At 42.6% G+C, this 26331-nt stretch overlaps 1 protein-coding gene, 1 long non-coding RNA gene and 1 other non-coding gene across 4 annotated transcripts; 1 reads left to right on the forward strand and 2 right to left on the reverse strand.

Annotated features, from left to right (window-relative positions):
- On the reverse strand, nt 1–23229 carry LOC139080733 (uncharacterized). Its single transcript, XR_011535467.1, has 3 exons — nt 23062–23229; nt 12839–12965; nt 1–1286 (listed from the first exon to the last, which is right to left on the reverse strand). It is a non-coding gene; the product is annotated as an uncharacterized lncRNA (long non-coding RNA).
- On the forward strand, nt 21410–26006 carry LOC139080732 (uncharacterized). Of its 2 annotated transcripts, none has more exons than XR_011535465.1 (2): nt 21410–21603; nt 23150–26006. XR_011535465.1 is itself a non-coding variant. In XM_070602772.1 (2 exons), exons 1-2 carry the CDS (start codon nt 22476–22478, stop codon nt 23374–23376), a joined length of 423 nt encoding a protein of 140 aa, XP_070458873.1. In that variant the 5' UTR covers nt 22345–22475; the 3' UTR covers nt 23377–26006. The 2 variants fall into 2 exon arrangements, 1 of the variants encoding a protein (XP_070458873.1); XM_070602772.1 differs by lacking the exon at nt 21410–21603 and adding an exon at nt 22345–22671.
- TRNAL-UAA (transfer RNA leucine (anticodon UAA)) lies at nt 22320–22402 on the reverse strand. The gene has a single exon. It is a non-coding gene; the product is annotated as a tRNA-Leu (tRNA).
- Nucleotides 26007–26331: the final 325 nt, after the last annotated feature.

Raw genomic sequence — 26331 nt, forward strand, 5'->3', positions numbered from 1 at the left:
TTAGAATTTAATAACATTGTTTTGTTTTATTATATTTATTTTTGGCCACTGATTCTTATTTCCCATTTATAGTAGCGATTTAGTTTCATTTAAAAATAAACTTATTTGGACAAAAAAGGAAATTGATGCAAAGAAAATATTGAGCAAAAGATGGTACAAGTTTCCCCTTTCCCGCATGGCAAAAATTGTGAAGATGACGTTCAATGAGTGAAGTCCAGAAGACACCATCCACTGGGCAGCTTGAATTCGCTCTACAATATCTCCGATCAGTTATTAAAAACCCTTCTAGACACAGCAAACATTACAGGCCAATTCAGCCCATTTTCAGACACCTTAAATTGTTACAGTTTTAAAATTGAAATTTGTTTCCCAGGAGCTTCCTATCATGAATTCTAATGAAATATTTGAAGTATTTCTCTTTCTTTGGTATCCTCTTCCATACCTTTAACATTCTTCTTCTCCTGGAACACATACACACCAGCTCTTCTTTCTTCAAGCCATACTTTCTCCAGTTTCTACCCCTTTGACACAGTTCCGGTCACATTCACCCCCGTGGCAATTCTTCTCTGGGCTTATTTAATTTACCAATGTCTCTCTTAAATTGAATCAGTAAAAACAATTGTGGTTACATGTGACAGAAAACCCAGTTTAAGTTAGCTTGAGCAAAAAGGAGATTTTTTTTTGGCTCACATAATTAAACCTCCAGAGTAAGTTTCATTAAGGGCGTGGTTTGAAATAGGAGCTCCCGGAAGATTCCCAGAATCTGAATTCACTGCCTCTCATCTCCCAGCTCCATTTCTTTAAGAAAGAAACTCAGGCAGGCTTTTTCCTCAGGATAGCAAGATGGTTGAGGAATCCAGCCTTCCCTTCTAACAATCTCCAGTCTAGTAGAGAAGAGTGGCAATGTTTCAGAAATCTCAGAAAAAGTCTCATTGCACGTTAACAGCTCTGAAGGTGTCACACGCTTTCCCCTGAGCCAAGCACTGTCACCAAAGGAGTGCAACGTGCTGTCTGGTCAGGAGTAAAGAATAAAGACAATTTCACTGCAAGCACAAGGCCTTAGGTGGGAAAAGAGTTGGTGTCCCAAAGGGAAAGCAAGTTGTGTCTTCTAGAAAGACTCATACTGTGACGTCCAGATGAACTCAGTACCCTGGGTGAGGTAGGACCAGGAAACACAGCAGGCAATCACCTCCATCATTATGAACTTTATATGTCAACATAGGAGTGAGGGAAAGAGTGTTCTCCACTGTGAAACTACTAGGGGCTGTTATTTCCCAGTCTTCTCTCTGTGTTGGGAGAAATAGAAAACATTACATCAACATAAGACAGTATTCTTTGGTTTCCAGATGAAAGGATATAATTAAGACAACCTGGTGAAAAGGAGGAGGAGGATGAGGGGAGGAGGAGGAGGAGGAGGGGAGGAGGGGGAGGGGGAGAGGGCTCTAGCATTGTATACTCTGATAGCAACCAGCGGTGGGAACTGACAGCAAGAGAGGAGATAGAAAAAACATACCAATGGTGACTATAACTCAAAAAGCTGAGTGGAATTGGCAAAAAACAGAGTAGAATTGCCAAAAAGAAGAACAAAGTCCCCAATTTCAAAACTCAGTATAGAACAACAGTAATCAAGACAGTGTAATATTGATATAAAAAGACGTATATCAATGCAACAGAATTTAGAGCCCAGGAACATTTATGGTCAATTGATTTTTGAAAAAGGGACCAAGGCAATTCAATGTGAATTGTCTTTTCAACAAATGGTGCTGGAATAATTAGATATCCACATGCGAAAAGATGAATTTAAATCCTCACTTCACATCATACACAAAAAATAAAATAGATCATAGAACAAGACGCAAAAACATGCTAAATTAAACTTCATCAAAATTAAATCCTTTTGTGCTTCAAAAGACACCATTTAGAAAACGAAAAGTAATTTGCAGAAAGGGAAAATATATTTGCAAATCAAATATCTAATAAACGACTGATATCTAGAATATGTAAAGAACTCTTTCGAATCAATAATAGGAAGAAAAACAACTGGATTTAAAAAATGGACAAAAATCTTGATGAACATTTCACCAAAGAAGATATACAAGTGGTTAATAAGCACATGAAACGATAGACAACATCATTAGTTATAGGAAAATGCAAATTAAAACCATAGTGAGATATGGCTTCACACCCACTAGAATGACTATAATCAAAAAGTTAGACAATACTAAGTCTTGGCAATGTGAATAAACTCGAAACCTCATACGTTGCTGGTGGGAATTTTTTTTTTTAAGATTTTATTTTTTTCCTTTTTCTCCCCAAAGCCCCCTGCTACAGAGTTGTGTGGTTTTTTTTTTTTAGTTGTGGGTCCTTTCAGTTGTGCTATGTGGGATGCTGCCTCAGCATAGCTTGATGAGCAGTGCCACGTCCACACCCAGGATTGGAACGGTGAAACCCCAGGCCACTGAAGTGGAGTGCGTGAACTTAACCACTCAGCTACAGGGTTGGCCCTGCTGGTGGGAACTTAAAAGGGTTGCAGCCACTTTAGAAAAAGTTTGACAGTTTCTTAAAACGTTAAACACAAATTTACCATATAGTGCATCAATTTCACTTCTAGGTATCTACCTAAGGGAAATGAAAATATATGTCCACACAAACACTTACACATAAATGTTCACAGCACCATTATTCATAACAGCCAAAAAGTAGCAAGCATTCAAACTTCCATCAAGCAGTGAGTGGATAAATAAAATGTGGTCTATCCATACAATGGAAGACCATTCCGCAATCAACAGGAACAAATTACTAATGCATGCTCCAACATGAATGAGCTTTGAAAACATTATGCAAAGTGAAAGAAGCCAGTAACAGAAGACGAAATATTTTATGATTCTATTCCTATGAAATGTCTAGATAGGCAAATCTATGGTGACAGAAAGTAGATTAATGGTTGCTGGAGCTGGAGGTAGGAATAGGGATGGCCTGCAAATGGTCATGAGGGATTGGTTTGAACTGATGGAAATGTTCTAAAATTGAATTGTGATGATGGTTGCAAAACTCCATACATTTACTAACAATCATTAAATTGTATACTTAAAATAGGTGAATTTTATCTGTAAATTTTATCTCACTAGAGCTGTTTTTTTTTAAAAAACAAAACAGAATACTCACAGCAACCTAGAAACAAACTTTGTAAAGAAGATATAATTATGTTTCAATGAGGTGGTAGAATTATGAATGAGTTTTTATATTTTCCAATTAAAGACGTATTTTTAAATCAGAAGAAAACAATACTTTTTAAAATTACCCTCTGGGAGTCAAACATAAAATTACTACATGACAGATCAGAGGAGAGCTATGTAAAGTCACCTTGATAAAGAGACAGAATGGCTCTCAGGCCTGCAAGAGTTGGCAGTAACCTGATTAAAGCTAATAACACATCCAAAGAAAGAAGAATCAATCAGCAGAGAACATCGATCAATAAAGAAAGCAAAGAAAAGGGATAAGTGCAGAGGCAAGCATTGCAGGGCCTACCCAAGGCCGTGCAGTGAGGCTGAAGGCTGGTCACCATGGGTACGCACAGCCCGAAGGTGGAGGCGGTCACCACACATCTCAGAACCCCTCACCATCGGGCATCCTAAGTGTGGTAGAACAGATTTAACTTGCTTTCACTGCACACTCACCAAGTAACAGTTTTATAAAATTTTTTCCCAAGTAGTTTTGTGCATCAAGTCCAGTCATATCAATATATTATGAATTAACATATATTCTGGTTTATATACTTCAGACTCCTGAGGTTTATACCGTGTGAGTCAGCTTGTCCAATCTAGAGAGGTGGCAGATGAAATTGTGTACCTAGAAAGCCGAGAGGGACTGCAGACTGTGGCGGATTCACCAGGATAAACGCAACCTTGTGAGACCCGGCAGCCAGCCAGTCAGCTCACCTTTCTCAATGACGACCCAACCTTGACAGGAACTTCTCATTCAGACTTCAATATCAAGGAATCCAAGACGCCAAGACATATTGAAATTATTGTATATTCAGCATATTTCTTTTAAGAAGCCACTTATGGCAGGAATTTAAATTATTTAAATCTTGTACTTAGTGACGCCAGATCCGTTCATTCACAGCAATAATTCTGGCACCAGTTGGTTCAGTTCCACCCTAGTCATAAAACCAGTCCTGGGTAAATAGGAAGCTCCCTTCCAGTGACTTTGGGTGGTGGTGATGCTGGAAAGAGTCTGTGGCTCTGTACCAGAGTCCTCTGCTTCTGGGGACAATGGAGCGTATTTGCTGGAGCACTGAGCTATAGTGTCCTACAATATATAGGCACTTTGCCTGACTGATCTTTTGTCCTGGTTCATAATTTCTACTCTCCTTCCCATACAGGACTTTGAGGCCAAGCCCCGTGCCTCATTCCTGTCTGCCGTCTACTTCCTTCCGTACCCCCTCATTCTAGTTGGACCCTGATATTACCCCTGCCCTGACCTAGATGGACAATTTGCTCTGGCACTCACTTCCTGCTTTGAACCACCTTTTCCTAGAATAGTGGTTCTCACCTTGGTTCCTGCAATACTACAGTTTGATGTTAACCACCCAGAGTCAGCTTCAGACTCCACCGGTTGAAGGGAAGTCCCCTTAAACCTTCCTCATTTCAGGTACCAGCTGCAAGTGTGGAGGTCCCTAGGCCACCTGCACTTCTGATAAACTGGCTACAAATTCAGAAGTTCCTACTACCCCTTCAGGTTTGGTAATTTTCTGGAATGACTTATAGAACTCAGGAAAGCACATACTTATGATTACAATTTTGTTGTCAAGGATACAACTCAGGATGAGCCAAATGAAGAGACATGTAGGGTGAGGTGTGGGAGGGTCCCAAATGCAGAGCTTCCATACCCACTCCCAGTGGAATCAGGATACAATCCACTCCCAACACATCCATGTGTTCCCTAACCAGGAAGCTCCAAGCCTCAAGTCCAGAGTTTTCATTGGGCTTTCATTAGGCAGGCATGATTGATTGAATCATTGGTCACATGACTGGACTCAATCTCCCAGCGCTCCTCCTCTCCCTGGAGGTTGACAGGTTGGCTAACGTGGCTGTGGTTCAAAGACACAACTTTGATCACGTGGTTGGTCTTTTGGTCATGACCCGCTCCCATTTTGAGTCATCTCCTTAGCATAAACTCAGGTGTGGCCCAAGGACCCACCGCGAATAACAAAGACACTCCTATCACTGGGGGAATTCCAGGAATCTAGAGTCTCCTCTGAGGAACCAGGGACAAATGCCGAATTCTTTATTACACAACAGTTGCATATTGCAATTACCTAGGAAGCTTTAAAAAAGGTCCATGCCTGGATCTCACCAAGAAACTCTCATTTCATTGGTCTGGGGTGCAACTTGGATATAAGGATCCTCCAGATGGTTCTAACATACCCTACAAGCTGTGCTGCTGGCCGAGCTTTATCTCCTCAGTTAGAACTGCTAGGATATGTGTGTCCCTCCAAATTAGACTGGAATTAGTGGTCTGGTTAATAGACCTCCCAACATGCTATTAAGCTGGGGACAGACTTGTTATAATCTAGGTCAAGTCTAGGGTCTCTCTGGCTGCACAACTCCAAGTGGCCCCACCCATATCATAGTCTATGTGAACGGTGCCCTGGATTTATGCAGGGCACACACTGCACTATGGCGAGTGGCCATGTCCTAATCTAGTCACCATATGTCAAGTCTGCCAAATGACCAACTTAGCAGATTTATCAATTTTACTAACATATTTAGTAGCTTTAACAGGCATATTTTCACATCTCTATCAGCTTTAACTTTTATTTTCAGTTTAAAACCATCTAAAATAAATTAGAATTTAACTAAAACAATCTGTATATTAAGGAAAAATAGGAAATGAAAGATTCCCATATGAAATACTAAAATTTTGAGAAATTGAAAACAAACAGTGAATATATGAATTTATAAATTCATATAAATTTGATATATCAGATTATCCTATAAATTAGCTTTTGGAAAACTGGCCTTCAATGAATTGGAATTCTGCAAATTATTTTCTCGGCTTCTGCTTATGATTAGCTTCCATCATCTAAAGAATTTGCTTATGTGAGAAATTTTAGACCCTAGTATTTTCCACTAAGTTTTCCTTGTATAGCATGCAATTAGGAGATTGCATTTTGAAAGTGTTTAAAATAAAAAAGGCAGAAGTAGAGAGGAAGAAAGTATGAACTACTTCTGACCAGCCAAGCTTTTTCCCAAGGGCCTGGGAGGTGCTCTCCAACAATGAACCAAGAAGTTTTTGCAGCAGAAAATAACTGTTTTTTAGCAGAACTTGACAAATATGTTGAGGTAAGAGGCTGTATTTGACATTAAGGCCCTGACGCTGGTACTTTTCCTAAACGAAAACAGGGATTGCCTTTGTGCATACTATCCTTCCAAAATCAGTTCAAGGTACTCATGTGGGCCATTTTTTTGTCCATCCACCAGAGGAAAAAAATTTTTCAGCAAACTTCTCTTTCTCCCTCAGACTGAAATAGGAAATAGGTTTTAGCAAACTTCTTTTGCTGCCACCATGAAGGGAAGGGGGTTCAAATCTGTGATTATGATTGCATTTTAAGTCACCTAAGAATATCACTAGTGAGAAAAAAAATGCCTTTAGAAAATAAACAAAATTAACCTGAAAAAACTTCCCTAGCCTCAGCTTTGAAAGTTCACTCTGAATTCCAAGCCCCCAGTTTTCAGTTTATTTCTGAGTTTGTTGATGAACTAACCAACTCTGAGGGCTGACATATAGGACTCAATAAAAATCCTTCCAAATATGTAGCTATGGTTGGCAGTCTTTGAAAAATAAGTAAAATTTCCAAACTTGTTACTGAGGCAGGGCTCCTCACCCAATGTGCACAGAAGCTGATACCGTGGCACACCAGTGTTTGAGAAAAAAAGCAGTTTATTACACAATCAATTAGTAAGGAGACAGAAGGACAGGCTCTCAACTCTGCCTCCCCCATCCAAGGTATGGGGTAATGTTTAAGGGATCAGGAGGGCAGTCTGGTATATGGAAGTGATGACAGGATGAGTTTCGATTGGCAGATCAAAATTATCTCTTCTGCGCATGCTCCTGCCTGGCTCAAGGCCCCTGAAAAACAGTTTTAACACTCTGTTGTTAAGATGAGGTCAGCACCATAAACGAGCGTAAGGCTGTTATGTAGATCTAGGTCATTGCCTTCTCTATTGATAAGAGTTTCCATAGATTTAGAGTGGTCCTCCCCTTCCAAGCACAGAGAGGGAGATACCCTTAAAAAATGGAGATTCCTCTTATAAATGTAAATTTCCCTTACAAATGGGTAACTTTTGGGTTTTCAGAGATTTCCCTATGTCTGCTGGGTTTTTTGGTGCTTTTTTTTCATCATCATCAGCTCAAAATAGCCCTTATGCCAAAGAGGAATATTTTGGGATGGCAAATTCTATTCCTGGTCCTATGGTTACAAACTCATTCCACAATTCCCAGTTATCTCACACTATGAGAGAATCTGGAAATACGCAGCCAAAGTTAAGGGTTCTGAGGAATCAGTTTCCAAAGTGTCATCTGGGTGGGCTAAAGACACATATTAGTTTGGCTTTTACACCTCCTGCTCCTTTTCAAGAGAATAAATAATTACAGTGATTTATCTTTGAAATGTGCGGCTTGGAGCTGGATGTGGAAAAGTCACATAATGGTGTCAGCACTTCAGCCTGAAGTAAATAAAATGGTGAAATATATTTAGCAAGCGATAACACGAGGCACTGAGAAACAGAGATAAAAAGAAGAAATTGTCCTTACGTGATTAGAGAACTTTACCAAATACCAGGCTTTTGCAAAAGGAAAATAATTATAGAAAATATAAATGGTGGGCAAAAAGAGAAAGTCTTCCAAGTTCCAAATTTCCATCCTAATTCTAGCCCGCAAAAGGCAGGTCAGTTTCTCAGGCACTCTGCCTGGCTTTCCTGTCTCCTGGTTTCATCTCCCTTCGTGTGGTAAGTGCTCAATTTTGAAATCAGCGGAGCAGTTACCTGGATCTCTAATGCCTTTCAAGGCTAATGTGAACATTCAAGCTAGTGGTGGCCATTAGTGCTTCCCTGCCATTTCCAGATGCCCTAAGAGGGACTTTGCAGGACTGTGATGTCTGCCGTAAAAGAAATTTTACCTCTCCAGAAAGGCTGCATTCCAGTTTTCTCTTTCCTCTAATGTAGGTTGGATTTGCGCACAAATATTAATTGGCTTCAAAGGACTTCAAAAGTCCAATCAATCAAACAACTGACTCTGCCATTGAACGCAAGCAGAAAGCAGCCCCAGAGTGTGAGTGCTGGATACCTCTCTGCATAGATCCTCAGCCCCTCCTCCTGCCTGAGCCTTCTCCTGAGGCTTGGGGCCAACTAGCTTTAACTATACTCAGTTAGTTGTCTGTTTGTGGTTTAACTGTAGAATATGGAGAGTAGTTAGCCCATGCATTACCAAAGCCCACCCTACAGATAACATCTCTGACATCCGGGCCACTATAGGAACGGGTGTTTAAGCTGTTTCTCGGGAAATGAGAGTCGCCCCCTTGTCCAGTTCAGGCCAGTGGAGACCACTGACCCACCAACCAAGCCTGTGAGAATGTCTGATAGGTGACCATTTGACATCAAGGGAGCCAAAAACTCCACCCTCAGATCATGGTAACGCCACCATTTTGTGAACATGCGTCCTATGAAAAGCCACGAAGCTTGACTACCCTTGTGCAGATCGTCAATTACCTCGCTTCTTACCTCCGATCATCTATCCCTACACTTCTGAGCACCCTGCCCCTTTATCCCATAAATATCCCTAATCCCCATTTTCGGAGAGACAGATCTCAGACTTGTTCCCCTGTGTCCTCATTTGGTTGCCTTGTGAATAAACCCTTTCTCTGCTGCAAAACTACTCATTTTCAGTGACTGGCATACTGCGTGACGAGCAAAATGAACCTGGTTCACTAACATCCCCACCTCAAACTGCTCTTGCATCAGCCATCACCAATGGCCTCCAAGTTGCTAGATCCAAGTAATCACCATCAGTTCATCTCTTACTTCCCAGATCACAAGAAGTTGATAATATTGACCAGTTGATCAACAAAAGATATTGATAATGTTAAAGTTTTTTCTTCAGTGTCTCTGACCACTCCTAGACAGTCTTCATTTGGGGGTTCCCTTCTTCTACCTGCTATTAAGTGGGAACTTTCTGCAGTACTCCATCAGAGACCCTCTTCTCATTCATCTCCTTATTCTCGCCTGGTTGTATTCAACCCTTTGCTTTCATTGTCACCTACAGGTTGATGACTCCCTTCTTATATCTCTAGTCTGTCTCTCTCCTGAGTTTTAATCTCACACATCTGAGGGTCCTTGCGGAAACAGAGAACGGGGGAATCCAGAGAGGAAGGACACATTAATGGGACCAGAGCCTTCAGTTTCAGAAACTCTTTTGCTCCTTTAGTGTCCTAAAGAAACTTAAAAATATATGTAGAGGCTGCTGTCTGCTTTGCCCGGCAACTTAATATTAGTATATTGTAACTGCACTTGCAAATAAACAAAACTAAGCATGTGAGAATTTTCTTTTTCTAGGTTGATATTCAGGTAAACAGGTTGAAAATCTGACACTTCCCTTAAACTGTATGTCAGTATTTCAGAGCAGAATTGAGAAGACGTGATACAAAGGAAAAGCTAGAGTCAGTATAGGGTGATGGTGAGTGACTTCTTTTATTTCTTATACTTACTATATTTATACTAATTTGTCCTAATATCAGGTAGACTAGCATTGGCTGTAGATAAAAGAAATCTTCCCCAAATAACAGTTTATTTCAGTCTTCACGGAAGTCTGAAGCTTGGTAGGACAGAGTTGGGATGGTGGCTTTGCTTTACTAAGACATTAGGAAAAAGTTCTTTCTACCTCATGTCTCTTCCAACCCTGGGCCATGACCTCCATCTTTGTGGTCCAATATGATCATTGAAGCACCAGTCATCACACCCATGTTCCCAGGAGCCAGTAAAGGGCACATTCACAAGTCTTTTAAGGATGTTTTCCTGGAAGCTTTCCGGTAACACTTCTACTTAGAAGCTACTGGCCAAATCCTATTCACGTTGCTGCTTTCACTAAGAGAGAAGCTGGACAATGTGGTCTTTATTCCAGGCAGCTCAGTGTTCTGTCAAAAGCTGTGCTTCAATTACCATGGGTGAGGTGGAGAATAGATGAGGGAGGGGGACAACCAGTAGTCTCATCAACATTGTTTTCTGAACACTGACTAAGACCAGGAGAAAATATCTAGATTTATTTGATGACGACAGGAGATGGAAATGTTACTTTTGCATGAAGACTTTGTGGAGAAAAAGATATTTGTATGGGTAAATCAATAAATTTGAAGGGTTCTTTTCGAGGGTCTGGATGCTTGTACAGCTTCAGGTGTAACACACCGTGTGGGCATCCCATGACAGCAAGGATGTGGGGACCCATGGGCCATTTCCTGAGAGCAGTAGGCTGGAAGCCCTTACTCCAGGAGCTCAGGGAGCCATAGAGCATAAGTGGCTGAGTCCTGGTGGGTGGACTGGTCTGAGTGGCTGCCAGCTTGGGATTGTCCCCACAGAAGGGCCTCTGTTATTTTGTGCAATTCATCTCTAAGCATTCAGCGGGGACTCCCACCACTGCTCTTGAATTCACAGACTCCTCTGTGGGGACGTTCCTCCCTGCTGGTCAGGTTAAATCTTCCTTTGTTCAGAACCTTTCCTCTTCCTCTGTTCTTGCCCCTTCAACATGACCACAATCTCAAGAATGTGATATTTACACATCACATTCTACCAAATCCAGCAAAACAGCCTCACAGACCACTCCTAGCACTGAAGGAGTGCTTTTTTGTTTCTTTTTCTCTTTTTTATCTAACAAAGTCACCTTCATCAAGTACATGGATGTGTCCTTCGTGGCTTTCATTGCATTTCCAAGGTGTAGTGAGCCTTAGATTAAAGACATTAAAAACAAAAACAACAACAACAAAATTTTTAACTTTCCTTGAACTAAAAAGCTGCACAGAAATCCATAATATTTGAAATATTGATATTCTGAGAGATAAAATAATGTTGGGTAAATATCTTACATGTACAAATAATTTAATAATTTAATTTCATAATTGTGTTTTAGAAATGCTTTGCTCTTAATCAGAGACTTGAACCTGCTTTTCTAAGTTAGGTTTCAATCTATGCTACATCAAATGGCCAATTCAGTAGGACATCTTGGTAAGGGATCCAAGAAACTGAAGAATGGCTGCCTGTATGCCCCCAGGGACCTGAGGACGGGGTAACTCCTGGGCCCTCCCAGACTCTCCCTTGTCTTGCTCTTGAGCATGCCGATGGGCCGAGACTTGCACTGACAATATGTCATCAAAGTAACACAATGTGAAAACAGAAAGAGGAGGTCCTTTCCCCAACCCCTTGTAAAGTGATGGAGGCGTTGTGAAAAGAACAAGACTTTAGAGATATACCACCTTGGGTTCAAATTCCTGTCTTCACTTAATACTCTACTTTGAGCAAGTTACTTAACCCCTCTGATAAGAAAGCAATGGGCAGTGGAAGCCAGCATGGGTTCATTAATAATATCTGAGGTCAAATCAACGTAATTTTATTTTTTATAAAGTCACATTATGCATAGATGGAATGTGTTTCAGTTTTGGCACTCTCTTAGAATACATATCTCAAGATATCTTGTGGTCATAACGAATAAATGCAAACTGGATAGTCATTAAAATTAAGTTTGGAGCTGGTTGAACAATGACATACAAAGAGTGTGTAATAATGTACCAATTCCACCTGGAAAGAATATCTCTAATGTCAGGAAAGTCTATTCCTTGTTGTGTTCCAGATTTTATCAACAACTTGAATAAACCTGTATTCAAGGCTTGGGTGGCTCAAAAGTAGGAGGGACAGTGAATGTAATGGATGACAGAATCTAAATTCAAAATGATCTCAGTAACCTAAAAGAGTAGCTGAAAATATGGGGCTGGCCCGGTGGCATACTGGTTGAGTTTGCGCACTCCACTTTGGTGGCCTGGGGTTCACAAGTTCGGATCCTGAGGGTGGCCCTACTCACCATTCAACAAGCCATGCTGTGGCAGCATCCCATATACAAAGTGGAGGAGGATTGGCCCAGATGTTAGCTCAGGGCCAGTCTTCCTCAAGCAAAAAAAGTGGAAGATTGCAACAGATGTTAGCTCAGGGCCAAACTTCCTCACACACACACACACACACACACACACACAAACACAAAGAATAGCTGAAACAAAGACTACTTGAAGAGCTGTGTCAAGTTCAGCATTTAGATTCATAGCTACTTGGGATATGGGTATGGCCCAGGGTTGGGGATGGTGTCAGGTTAGCATGACCAGAGAAAGCAGCCTGGACCCACCTGGCTGGTATGTATGGAGGGAGTCAGGGAATAGAGACGACCAGTTTGAAGAGGAATCCCATTGGCCAAATCTGGGAAAATTTGAACAACCAAATTTTAGTTAGCGATTGCTTGGATTACAGCTAGTTGAATAAAATAGGAATCCATGAGCCCATATTGATATAAATAAGTAAATGAATTAATATGTGAGGGATAAGAGAAAAGTCTATCTTACAGTAGAATGCCAGCCAAGAAATGTAGAAGGAACAATGGACTTAGAAAAAAATCACCATTTGGCAGAAATCATAGTAATAATTGTTTCAGACAAGAATCACCAATGGAGGCTAATACCAGTGAGTGGAAATGCAAAATACTTAGGAATTAATTTTAAAGTGGAGAAACCTGTCCAATATCATCTTACCTAAGTTGTAAAAGTCAACATCACTGGATATAGGATGAAGTGTCAGCATGTGCCTCCTGATATGACGTACTAAGAAGAACACGGCATCATATTTGTGGTATTCCCGTCAAAAATTAACAGCCTGGATCTAAACATGAGGAAATATAAGACAAATGTAAGTTGAGGAACATTCTACCAAAATAACTGATCTGTAACCTTCAAAAGGGTCAAGGTCGCAAAGGTCAAGAAAAGACTGAGAAATTATTCCAGATCGAAGAGCCTAGACTAGAGACATAGATCGAAAAGGAAAGGTTGCTTATAAGGACACTATTGAGAAAATCAACAAAATTTGAATGGGATTTTGTGAATTGGATGGTAATATATTAATATCAATGTAATTTTGATGATTATACTGTAGTAATGTAGAATATCCTTGTGTTTTTGGAAACGTGGGAGTAATGGGGCATCATATGTATAACTAACTTACTCTCAAATGATTTAGAAAATTAGACAAAATGAGAATGGGAAAAAGAGCTGAGACAAATGTGGTAAAATGTTAACGACTGGCGAATATGAGTAAAGCAGGTACTATTTCTACAGCTTTCCGGAAAGTTTTAAATTACTTCAAATAAAAGTTTTAAAAATCAATTGCATAAGTTCATATGAGAGACATGAATTAGCAAAGGGTTAGAGGAGAAATCTAAACCTTTGGGTAGCTCAGGATGCCCTCTCCTTGACGCTCAGTCCTTAAGGAGTTGGTACGCTGATTTAGCCAGGTCAAAGGCAGCCCTCCATGTCAGGATCATTCGATTCCAAGTACAAGCAGTGGAGAGCTCAGTCAGGCTCCTGAAGTCTGCAACCTGGACTAGGAAGTCCACTGGGGACCAAAGCAGCTCCTCATTCATGTCTTTTTCTCTTCAGGCCACACACGGTCACTCATCTCTGCTTTTCTCCATGTATTCATTCTTTTTTCTCTCTGCACATCAGATTGTCTTGCTTCTCTGTGCACATAGCAGAAAATGACCTTAGGTATCCTTGCAGTAGATTTATAATCCAAATTGTTGGGAGGGAATGTAAGTGGCCCTGTTGATTCAGGTGCCCATCCCTGGCTTGGTCCATTGTGGCAGAGAGGCTGGGGTGATGTGGTCCTGCCCAGTTGGCCTCAACAGGATTTGAGAAGCAGCTGTTTCAAGAAGGGGCATGAGCGGGTAAGCTGTGCATATCCCAGCAAAGGAACAAATGAGCCAGTGTTGGGATGAAAGGCCCAGCCTGATGAATGAGGAGGTCGAAGACACCTGTTTCCACATGATATCTCAATATGTAAGTGTTAGAGCTCAACTACAGGAGGCGGAGCCCATCCCATCATCAGGAACACGACAGCTACACGTGCACGCTGATGCAGGTGTGCTGAACCAGTAACTCAGATACCACCAGTGCCGTTTCTGTGAGTGATGAGTTTTCCAACACGGAAACTAACTCGATGAAATTCTGAATGAAACAAAGTACGACTTTCCCTTGATTTACACTGTAGCTGTATAATTGGAAATTCACTGTGTATTGAAAGCTTGCAAAACCATTCTGTGTTCAATATGCAAAACAGAGTTAGGTCGTGGCTTCTAATAAACAGGCCTTTAACCTACAGGAAGATCCTGCTGCATCTTCCAAAATCTTGCATGCTGAAGGCTAATCCTTTCTTGTGTGGGACTCCCGTACACTGCGGCATGCCCATCATGCCTGGCCCCTCCCAAACAGCAGTAGCTCTCCGACAAATTATGACAAGCCAAAGGTGCCCCACATTCTTCCAGAATGTTTCCCAGGACCGGTGCCACCCCTATTAAGAACCACTGGTTTCGAGCCTAGTTAACCTCTGCCAGGGCGGTCAGTGGGTTATTTCTGTCTCCTTGGAAGCTTTGTCTAAGGAGATCCATTCCAACACTAACGTTCAACAAACCCATGACTACATCTCATGAGGCCTTTACTTGTTTCCCTTCTGAACTATTACCATTGTTTGTACTCCTTTGTTATTCAAGAAGATACTCAAGTTTATAACAATAATTAAAAAACCATAGCCAGGATTCTTTCAATTTCAAATAACAAGAGGCCCATATAAACTAGCGTCCATCCACATACAAAAGAGGAAATTATTGTCTTAACTTATTCTCTTAACAAGGATGGAGCTGATCCCAACACAACTGGATCCAGGAATTCCAGTGAGGTTTTGGGGACCCTCTTCCTTCCTTCCTCCTTTCTCTCTCTCTCTTTTCCTTTTTCTCTTTCCCTCCTCTCTTCCTTTCCTTCCCTCTCTCCTTTTGTCCCCACTCTCTCCCTCTCTCTTTCTTTGCGGGCTGAATTCAGGCTCTCCCTTGCTGATGGGCAGACGGCTACTGGCCATCCCCCATTCGCATTCTAGCCACTCTGTGAAAGGCCTCTGCTTCTCTCGTGCTCTGAACTGTGCCTCTCAAGCCTAGGAGAAAACCACGACTACTAAGGAATTAATGCTATGATTAGGGAACATTTGTATTCTCTAATAAAGTGTAATGGCTGTGAGGATGGTATCTTGTCTCTCTTATTCATTCTTGTGTCCCAGCAACCAGCATAGCATTGCCCATTCTAGTCACTTAAAAAATCATTACTGAATGAAGGAATTGCTCTGTTGGAACTAGAGGTTGCCCAGCTTTCAGTGCCGGTATTTCTCCACAAGGCTTTCCTAGACATTTTTGAAACATGGGCAAGAGGCCACAGTAGCTGTGTGTTCCATACGCAGGCATTCGGCTGGCCTACAGCACAGAGATGCAGAAGCAGAAAAGAGAAATCCAGTGGGAGGGGCCTCTTCACTCCAGATCCACCTAGGGGGCTTCTCCGCCCAGAATTCTCCAAGTTCCTCCCCATCTCACTTGGGTCTGAGGACTAGTCATAGGAGATTAAAATCAGCATTATAGAAATTGACTGATTGATTCAATTAGCATATTACTGAGGTCATTTCAATTCATTAGGCCACTTTGAAATTTCATTCGGTTCCATGTACACTTTCACACGCTGTTCTCTGCAGTGCCCTAAAAGAATTAGGCATGACATTGAATCCCGGCAAAAGAGCTCTCCTGCATGACAGTAGACTTCAGTGCCCGTCTATACTGTATGAAGCTCTGCCCCACACTTGAAAGCGTGACATAATATGTTATCTTACACATCTTCCAAGTGATAGAGGTTTCTTATTTTTCTTATGTGGAATAAAAACAAGTTAAGTGAGGTTGCATTTAAAATTGAAGCTGAACTGGGTGGGTCAGAATTGCTAGTGTTTAAAAAATGTGCACAACATCCTTAATATAGCTATTTGTGACTAACCCACTGGGTGTGACACCCAGGGGAGAAAACAATAAGTTCACTTACCATGAATTTGAAAAGTTGGAGTTCAGAACTCTGAGCTATTTTTTTAACATAAAAATTATTCAAGGAATTACTCAAATTTGGTTTAAGAAGAGATTGCTGATGACGGAAATTTAGGCATTTAAAGACTTTTAAATGGGAAAGAAAAAGTTTCATGAACAAATCAGAAGAATGTAATCTATGCCCTTCTCCCAAATTTCATGTCTTTTAAAAATGGTATCTTTTGCAATGATCTCACTTTACTGCTATTGCTATGGCAAATACAATGTAAATTCTGCAGCAAAATCAATTCCATGAACAACTTTTCCCTTTGTAGCAAGATTGGTCTCATAGTCAATCCACAGGTCCACTTTACAAGAATCACTAATGTGTAACAATAGATTAATCTATTGATCCTTCCTCGTGCCAGGCACTTTCTATGCACTTTATCAACATCACACTTAATTCTCACAATGAATTTTTCCATAGATACTTTCATTATCACCCTTATTTTATAGGTGTGAAAACAAAGACCTGGAAAAGCTATATAACCAGTCCACAGTCACACAGCTAAGAAGGGTTGGAGCTGGGATTATGACTTGCGCTGGCTGCCTCCTAACCACAGCGTTGTGGCGCCACTTAGGACCAGCGCTGAGTATTTCACAAATACACATACTCCTATGTTTGCATATAAAGGAGATTGTGGAATTGAGACAAATATTCAACACTCCTTTTAATAGTCTATCTTTCCAATGCAATTTTAAAAGTTATCTTATTCAGTTACGGCTAGCCTCACTACACTATAGCAATGAATAAAATGGCTGCAAATACAACCAAAATCCAAAGATAAATTTGAGACTTGAATTGCACAGGCACTCTGATATGTGGTTCAGAAACATCAAAATCTATTTAGATGAGGGGCCAGCCCCGCGGCTGAGTGGTTAAGTTCACACGCTCTGCTTTGGCGGCCCAGGGTTTCACTGGTTTGGATCCTGGGCGTGGACATGGCACCGCTGAGGCATGCTGAGGCAGTGTCCCACACAGCACAACCAGAGGCATTCACAACTAGAATATACAACTATGTACTAGGGGCTTTGGTGAGAAGAATTAAAAAAAAAAGAAGAAGAAGATTGACAACAGTTGTTAGCTCAGGTGCCAATTTTTTTTAAAAAATCCATTTAGATGAAAATGAAACCAGGTGGTTCACAATGGCCCTCTATCCACCAGTAGTACACATGTGAAGAACCTGAAATTCTGTTCCCTGACTCTTACATGGCATCTTGTAACTGAACAAACTCATTAAAACTTGGGGCAACATCAGGCCCAGTCCGGTGGTGTAGTGGTTAAGCTTGTGCTCTCTGCTTTGGTGGCCCAGGGTTTGTGGGTTCAGATCTTAGACATGGACCTACACACCACTACCACTCATCAAGCTGTGCTGTGGTGGTGTCCCACACACAAAAGAGCAAGACTGGCACGGCTGTTAGCTCAGTGACAATCTTCCTCCCAAAAAAAACCCCCAAAAAACAACTTGGGGCATTATCATTTATCTATTCGAACAATTAGCAAATGCATGACTTGCATTCAAGTTGTTCATTAATTAGCTGCAATTGTATCTAAAAGCAAAATGTAAAACAAATGGGATAATTAAGATCTCCCAATTCCGACTTGCTACTAAGGACAAAGACAGCTTCTTGCTCAGGATTTGTCAAATTGGACATGACTTCTGTGTTTTAAAGCTGACAGCTATTCCAAAGCTCCATTCTTCTTCAACTTTATAGTCAGTTTTAGAGTTTGAAAAAATATGTTAGACTGAAACAAAGAAAGATGATGGATATGATGAGATAAAGGCCCTATTCATATAATTAAAATAATAGCTCATGTGAGTTGTGTCTGTGATTTGGGACTCTTTTCAATGGCAGATTTTATCATTAATGACTGAGAGAGAAAAAAGAAAGTTTACTGGCCGGGTTAGACACAGCCTTCACGGGCCCCTAGACACAGTGGAAGGAGCCTAAACTTGTAAATGTGCTCCTAAACTGCGGAACAACAATTTATCAGGATTTTACAGTCAAAATAAGGCAGACAGAATTTAACAAATAAATTTGCCTCAAATTAACCAGTAGATGTCACTGTTTAAATGTAATGGCAACACTTTTCTTACAGAGTTCTACGGAAAGAAGTCCAATAGAAAATAATTAAGCAGTTTTGAATAACTTACAACTAGTTCAAATCCATAAAGAGAATGCTTATAAACCCATACTCTTAACTTATAATTCAAAGTACTGACTTAATTTCTTATTGTTAAAGAAATCACTGGAAAATCATTCTAAGCTTAGCAGTGGTACACCTACGGATGATTTAAATTTAAATTCAAAACATTTTAAGAATTTTTCAACAAAACGAGTCTACTATAACAGGTCTACTTTTCAAGGGAAAGTAAAGATTCTGCTACTTTTTAGGACAGGATATCAATGTTTAAGAACTACAGATATTCTCTAGCTTTAGATACGTAATTTTGAGCAAAAGAAAACATTACTTTTTAAATTTATTAAGGAAAATTGTGTCTAATTGTATCTACCACCTAGGCACAACGTGTCTGGGTGCATGATCCTGTCTATCAAAGGAGATTGCGAATGTTAAAGTGTTTTGAAAACTGCAAATTGGTCTACGCATGCAAGGTAAGACGTCTTCCGATGTGCACAGTGTAGTTCCACTGTACGTCCTACGGAGGATGGCTCCAGAAAAGGGAAGGGAGCTCAGAGTTATGAAACACCTACTTTTGTGAGAAGAATGTGACAGCCTCACAAGCACTCTGTGGAAGTAAAAATTATTCTTCTGATTGCAAATGAGGAAAAGAAGACTGGTAACCTGGGAAAGTGGGTAAGTCTGTCTGACCCCAAAGCCTGGGTTCTTTCTACTGAGTAACCTTGTGATTTGAATTTTTGTAAGTTGAATAATATTCTTAAAGTTGCTGCATCAGCTTAAAGCTCACTAAAGAATCCTGCTAACCAGAGAAATCAATGACAAAACATTTTGCAGAGAAGGATACAGTAAAGCAAAAGATCCCATCTAAATTGGCAGCCTGTTGCTGGGACCAGCTGGTGGCCAAGTGGTTAAGTTCTCCAGCTCCGCTCTGGCAGCCCGACCTTCACCGGTTCTGATCCTGGGCTCGCACATACACACGGCTCATCAGGCCATGCGGCAGCAGTGTCCCACATAGAAGAACTAGAATGACTTACAACTAGGATATACAACTGTGCACTGGGGCTTTGGGGAGGGAAAAAAAAAAAAGAGGAAGACTGGCAACAGATGTTAGCTCAGGGCCAATCTTCCTCACCAAAAGGCATATCTTAAAAAAAATAAAAAGAAGAAGAAGAAGAAGAGCTTTCTTCATGCCATAGGAGTTAAACCCAAATACACAGCAGGAAACACAAAGGTCAATACATCCATGTTATTAAAAAGAAAAAAAGACTGCTGTTAAGTAGGCCATATATGTTGATCAACTGACAACTTGTGGGTCACTGCCCTAGGATGGATCTGACAGATTTTCTTGTTTCTAGACTGGCAGCTTTCAGCCATCATTTCGTCTCTCTTTGTGGCCTCTCAGTGATCCGTTTGTCAGAATTTCAGCAAGCTCAAGGCGAATACCAACTGGTCTTTTACCATCTCTGCTAGAGCACAGTAGCTGGTTACTGCTGACTGGAAGCTTGATTGACAATAAGTTTTAAAGGAACAAAGTAAAAACCCACACTGCTGTTTGCCTATTCTTGGCAGGATTTTTCCATATTTGCACTTGAACATATTAATACAAATTAATACGAGCCCTTGCATTCAGGCTGAAAAGGCTTCAAATCAATATTGTTCCTCAGCTTTTAAGGAGGGGGAGAGACAGACACTGAGCTCAGTCTAATTGGCTATTGACGGAACTAAATGATTTTTCCCTAAAAAATATTTTCTGCCGATTCAACATGCCCCCGTCCTGAGCATGTATAGTTGGACCAAGAGTTTCTACATCGATAGACACAGATACTTCCAAATGCAGCACTAATCAGATTGCTTCTTGTTTCCAATCCTTCAGTGGACTCCAGGCACCGCACTCAACATGGTTTCAAGATGGTTTCCCCAACCTCCCCCAGCCCCCGCCCCCGCCAAGCCCTACTCCTCTTCCTCCAGTTCTCAACTAAAGCTGATTCTCTGGGGAAGAGCTGGGCTTCGCACGCTGCTCCTTTAGCACCTTGGGCATAACCCATATTTTCTCATTATAAATGTGGTTCATTAAAACCTCTGTCTCTCACTATCTGAGCTCCTTGAGGCAGAGGCTGGACTATTTGTCCGTACATCCCAAGTGCCTAACGGTGACTAGCTCATAGCCAGTTCTAGGTGCTGGCAGGATGCTATTTTCCAAACTATTTAGATGGTCTTTATTTTCCTCTTTCCTTCCCTTCTTGAACAATTCAATCTAAATCCATTAGATGGGCCCAAGCAAGGCAGGTGTCACACTGGGCTGGTGGGAGTTTTGAGAATTACAAATACAGACAGAAAAACTAGAACAAGTAGTAGTGTTAGACGGGAACTGGAGGCGTTGGCACGAACTCCTGGACATAAAGATAAATATGTAGATAGATAAATATAGATGTGTATTCACATAGACACTCTGCTTAATTCTGTCCACTGAGAGGGCCTGGGAACAGTAACACATCAAAAGCCACAAGCACACCTAGACTGAGATCTTGGTTTCTAACTACCCTTCGGCACTAAAGGGAACCAGGGATCTTTGGAAAATGGCTGATTCTAGGCCCAGGTCGGGGAACACATACGGTAAGCACAGACTAGAAAGTAGGGAAGTGCTAAAGAGTGACAGAGACATGTCAAAAGTCAGGTTGAATGGACTTCCACTGGCCAAATCTGGGACACTCTAGGCATCAATAAAACAATTCTAGAGTAGATTGTAACTATTAATTGAAATAGGTGCATACCTGCATGGGTGCATACTTACATAACTTATGATTCCATAAAAAACTGAATAAAATGGAAAGTTTGATGAGTAATGAGATATTTACATAGCTTCACAGCACTTCCCCTCAAAATAAGTATTAATCACAAAGAGGAAAAGAGTAACTTCGCAGTGGAGAAGGCTGGCAGAGAAGCTTAACCGAGTGAATTAAGTTAAGATCAGTAACAGCCCACATCAAAATCCCGCCACCTGGGAGGATGCAACGTGCACACAGCATCACTCCTGCCACAGTCCCGCTAAAGGAGGATGGCCTAAGATGCTAAAGAAGCATCGCTTCCGATCACGAGGAAATAGGAGACAAACGCCAACTGACAAACGGACGTTCTACACGTTTGCTCTGTCATCTTCAAAAGTGTCAAGATCACGAAAAGTCTGGAGAGACTGAGGAATCGTTCCAGTTTGAAGAAGGGTAAGGAGATGTGACGAGAAAGTGTAACACATTATTCTGAACAGGAGCCTTTTACTTTAGACAAATGGTGATAAAATGGGGTTTGCAAATCAGATGGTAGTAAATTATCAATGTTAATTTCCTGATTTTAATGGTTGTATTGGAGCATTTAGTCTTTATCTTACTCTCAAAAGATTAGATTAAAAATAGATTCTTTGCGCTGTACTTGCAACTTTTCTCCTCTAGATTTTAGATTACTTTCCTTTTTTAAAAGCATTAAACAATCAGACCATGCCCTTAGTATTTTAAAATTCTAAGCCGAACGCACGTGAGAGTCCATTTTAGCGCTATGATGCACACTGTCTCCGCTGTCAAGGAGCTAATGGAAGAACTGTGTGCACACAATTAATTTGGGCGAAAAAAAAGGAAGAAGAAAAGTCTCTTTGACTTCTCCGCAGAGGCAGTTCTCGAACCACGCTGCCGAGTCCCAAGCGCCCGCCCCGCCCGGCCGGCTCCAGCTCTGCAGCCGGGAGACCGAGGCCTGCACCCCGGCGCCGCCCGGACGCCCGCCAGGCCCGGGGACCCGCCCGCGGCGGCGCCTCTGGCCGTGGGAAGCGGAGCCGCGCTGTGCCTCTCGCAGGCAGGAGACGGATTTCCTGAGTCCAAGGCGTGGTGTGCTGGGCGAAATTTCCATTTAAGAAACAAATAAAAATTTTAGGAGAAAAAAACGGAGCATCTACCAGGAGTGGGGTTCGAACCCACGCGGACATATGTCCATTGGATCTTAAGTCCAACGCCTTAACCACTCGGCCATCCTGGTGCAGGCGCACGGTGTGTCTCTCGCTCTTCCTACAAGCCGAATTCCACCGTCCGCCTCGCAGCCTCCTTCGGGAATGCCGAGGAGCCCTCGCCGCCGCGCCCCCCGGTCTCCCGGCCCGAGCGCGGCGGCCCCCCGGCCCGAGCCCCGCTTCCCGCCGCCGGAGCTCGCGGCGGCCCGGCCCCCCGCGGCAGCGAGGGCAACTGCAGCCGAGCCCGGCACGCCGCCGGCGGCCCGCGTCGGGCCCTGCCTGTTCTGCTTTCGGTTTCGAGGTGCGCGGGCGCGGGAAACAAACACACGAGTAAACTTCTGGGTTCCTAGGAGCACGTTTTGGAGGCGCCGGGAACGGGTGGTGCCGGGACGGAGCCGAGGGGCGGGGGGCGTTTGGCTGGTTTGTACTAAATAGAATAAACCTCAGGGAATGAGTTGCATGGGCAGCGGCAGAGTTCTGGGACCCCTGTACCTGGAAGCTGCTTTTCCTCTTAAGTCGCACGGGAAGGAAGCTTTGTAGACATTTGCGTCTATACTGCGCCAGGCCACGTGCCAGGAGGGGGGCACCATTCGCCCTCCCTGCTGGCTGCAGGCAGCACCCGCGTTGCGCCGCCTCTGCTGCGGGGAGAGGGGGGTCCCTCTTTGTTCCCACGACCCACCCGTGCACTTACATGTTGGTCTTCTCCTAACTGTTCTGCAATGCTCTTCTTCCTTTCTGTGCATAAGAGATTCAGTTCGCTCTGTCAACTCCTTTTCCAGGACCTCCACTCCATTCCCCACCACCCAGGACCACAGAGCCAAGGTTTCTGTGTTCTGGAGCATCATGGAACCCGGGGACTGAGCCACCATCTGGCAGCCACGCCCTTGTTGATAAAGTGCGGCCGCTGTCTTTCACCAAGAACTTCCATCATACTGGAGACTGCACTTGTTCAACTCACTGTGCGGGACCTCACCAACTGGCTCCTCACCCCGGGGTCACACGGTAGGAAACCCATTGCCCTGCTACCTCCTGGAGCTCCATGGATCTGGGAACATTGCCATGACCGGTGGAGGCTGCTCCTCAGCCTGCTGCCCTGGTTTTCAGAGTTGCGACCAAGAGCATTATTGCTCCTGAGAGCTTCTCTGGATAATAACCAACGAATTGCCCCCTACCCACTTTGTCACCTAACGTTGTGAGGCATCAGTGGCCTGCGTCTGTGTCCCGGCCTCAGCTGTGTCCTTCCTACTGAGCGTGAGGCCAGCTTCTCCGGAGAACACACACAAGATCATTGAGCCCGTTCCTAAGGCCTCGCCGTGCTCTGCCAAGAGAAGAAGAGGAACTTGCCCTCTGCCGGGGTCTAGAGATCCATGTGGTGATGACACAGAAGACCACCCACCACTCACGATCTCCATCTTATTACACCAAATTGTTAGAGGCCTCAGATTTCATCAAACTGGGCTTTCGAGGTCCTTAAAATGGTAATAATAAAAGAATGTATTGAGTACACACTATGTGACAGTCATTGCTCTAACCTCTTTACGTGTGTTATCGAATTTAACTTTTTTAACAACCTTGTAAAGCAAGTGCTCGTATCTCCATTTTGAAGTTTAGAAGCCCTGTTCAAACTCGCTCCAAAACATGAAGAGGCCTCCTCAGTGTGCTGCCCACACCTTGAGGGCATTGCAGAACTTTTCCACCAATGCAGCCATCAGATTCTTCATGATCTTCTGGAAATGGCCATATACTATTTGAAGCATATTTGTATTGAACCCCAGACTTAGCCTCCAGCAAGGCCCTAGTATAAGACAGTTCTGAACAACACAGCCACATCACAGGGCGCCCCCTGGTAGTGCCTCTTCTGAAGCCCCAAGATTGTATCAAATGTCTCTGACCATTGCTTGAGGATGGGCCCGGAACACAAGTTAGTCTAATCAGAGTTACAGGTAACTCTGAGCTGTTGGAGAAGAGAAGATGTCAGTGGGCCGTGTGGCAGGTTGTATTTTTCCAAAGAGGACCACAATAGTATCTCTCATCTCACACGTGACTTTGTCTTCCTCCACTGGGATTTTGACACCTGTACCATCAATAGGTGGGGGTCTGTGTTCTCCCTCGTTGAATCTGGGAAGGCTCGTGTCTCCAGCAGAGTGATGCTATGTGACTTCTGAGGCTAGGTCACACAAGGTGCTATGCTTCGCCTCGTTCTCTTGGGATGCTTGCTCTGGGAACCCAGCCACCATACTGTGAGGAAGCCCAAGTAGCTACATGTAGTTGTTGCAGCTGACAGCCGCAACCAACAGTCAGTATTAACTGCCACAAATAAAAGTGAATGGGCCTTCAGTTGATTCCAGCCCCTACCAGGCAGGTGACCCCCCAGCCATTGAATCTTTCCAGCTAAGCACCCAGATATCATGGAGCTGGGACAAGCTGTCCCCACTGGATCCTTTTCCAATTCCTGACTCACAGAATCTACAGGAGGAATAAAAATGTTATTTTGTGCCACTGCTTTTTTTTTTTTTTTTTAAAGAAGCAATAGGTAATGACAATTCTGAGTTTGATAAACTGGGATACTGTCATAGAGCCCTAGGAGCACTGCATAGAGACAGGCTGTCTGAGAAGAAAGCCGACACAGGGGAAAGCAGAGTACCGAGATGAAGAGAACAGGGTCTGATTCCATCACTGGAGTCCTTTCCTCCCTCCTTACCGGAAGCTGGATTCTGGGCCATGCTGCTTTTTTCCAGATCGACATCTTGCGTGGGACAGTCTGGGTGGAAGCACACACGTTCCATCCCTAGGTCCTAGCTGCAAGGGAGGCTAGGCAGCAAAGTTCTGGCTTCCACCTTAGGAAGCAGGCTTCAAAACGGAGGAGATTCTTCAGACATACGAAGGGTGTTCAAAAGATGTTGGCAACCACAAGGCATGACAAATATCCACTTGGGTGTTGGAATAAAATGTGGAAAGCACTGTGCAGTGACATTTGTTATAACTGACAATATTAGAGAGCAAATAACAATATTAAGACAGATTTTGTAACATTGAAATGGCTTCATGGTCTGGAAATTGCAGTTGGCATACTTCTTATGGGGAAATGCTTCACTCTTTTTAAATTATTTTTCCACTGTGTGTGTGTTGATTTAAGCCATGTTATTCTTTGTGCATTCTGTAGTGGTTTTAAAAACCATGTGCATAAATGCTTTGATACTCCTCCCTTCAAGAGATGGGACCTAATTCCCTTCCCTTTCAGTGTGGGCTGGGTCTAGTGACTCATTTCCAAGGCTTAGAATAAAACAGAAGAGACAGCATGCAGCCGGAGTGACTAGGTCATCAAAAGGCAGTGCTGTTGTCATCTTCCTTTCTCTCTCTTGGATCATTCCCTCTGGAGGAAACCAGCTGTCAAGTCACAAGCAGCCCTTTGACAGTTCCACGTAGGGAAGAGTGGCCAGCAGGAACTGAGGTTCCACAGGAGTGACCTAGGAAACAGATCCTCAGCCCAGTCAAGCCCTCAGATGACTGTAGCTCTGGCCAACATATTGACTACAACCTCATGAAAAACCCTGAACCAGAACCACCAGCTGAGCCCCGATCTTCTGACCCTCAGAAACCATGTAAGATAAATATTTCTTGTTTGAAGCTGCTAAGTTTTGTGTTATTTTTATGCAGCTACAGTTAACTAATATGCATAGTAGCCAAAGTCAGTTTCTCTAGTTTTGACAATATCGTCACGGGCCTATGTTTTGTTTCCACACATATGTTTTAAAACACTAATATTGCTGACCTCTTTGCTAACATCCATCTTTCCTTCTTCCGTTTGTTTTCAAACTCTTGAATGGATTCCCATTCTTTCCAAGTCTACTCATTTACTTTGTTTTCCCCAGAAAATGTGTGGCTTCTACCCTTTCTTTTCTCTCGCTTTATCTTTTCAGAATGAAAATATCTTTACCAAAACGGATGCAAGTTGTAAACG

Source organism: Equus przewalskii, chromosome 32 (assembly GCF_037783145.1).
Source record: "Equus przewalskii isolate Varuska chromosome 32, EquPr2, whole genome shotgun sequence".
NCBI classification, from domain to species: domain Eukaryota; kingdom Metazoa; phylum Chordata; class Mammalia; order Perissodactyla; family Equidae; genus Equus; species Equus przewalskii.

What these genes read in the sequence shown, in the direction of transcription:
- LOC139080732 (XM_070602772.1), top strand. Translation starts at nt 22,476, where the DNA reads ATGCCGAGGAGCCCTCGCCGCCGCGCCCCCCGGTCTCCCGGCCCGAGC. An exon ending in GTTCTGCTTTCGGTTTCGAG is followed by an intron (nt 22,672 to 23,149) that starts GTGCGCGGGCGC and finishes CTCCTTTTCCAG; the next exon opens with GACCTCCACTCCATTCCCCA.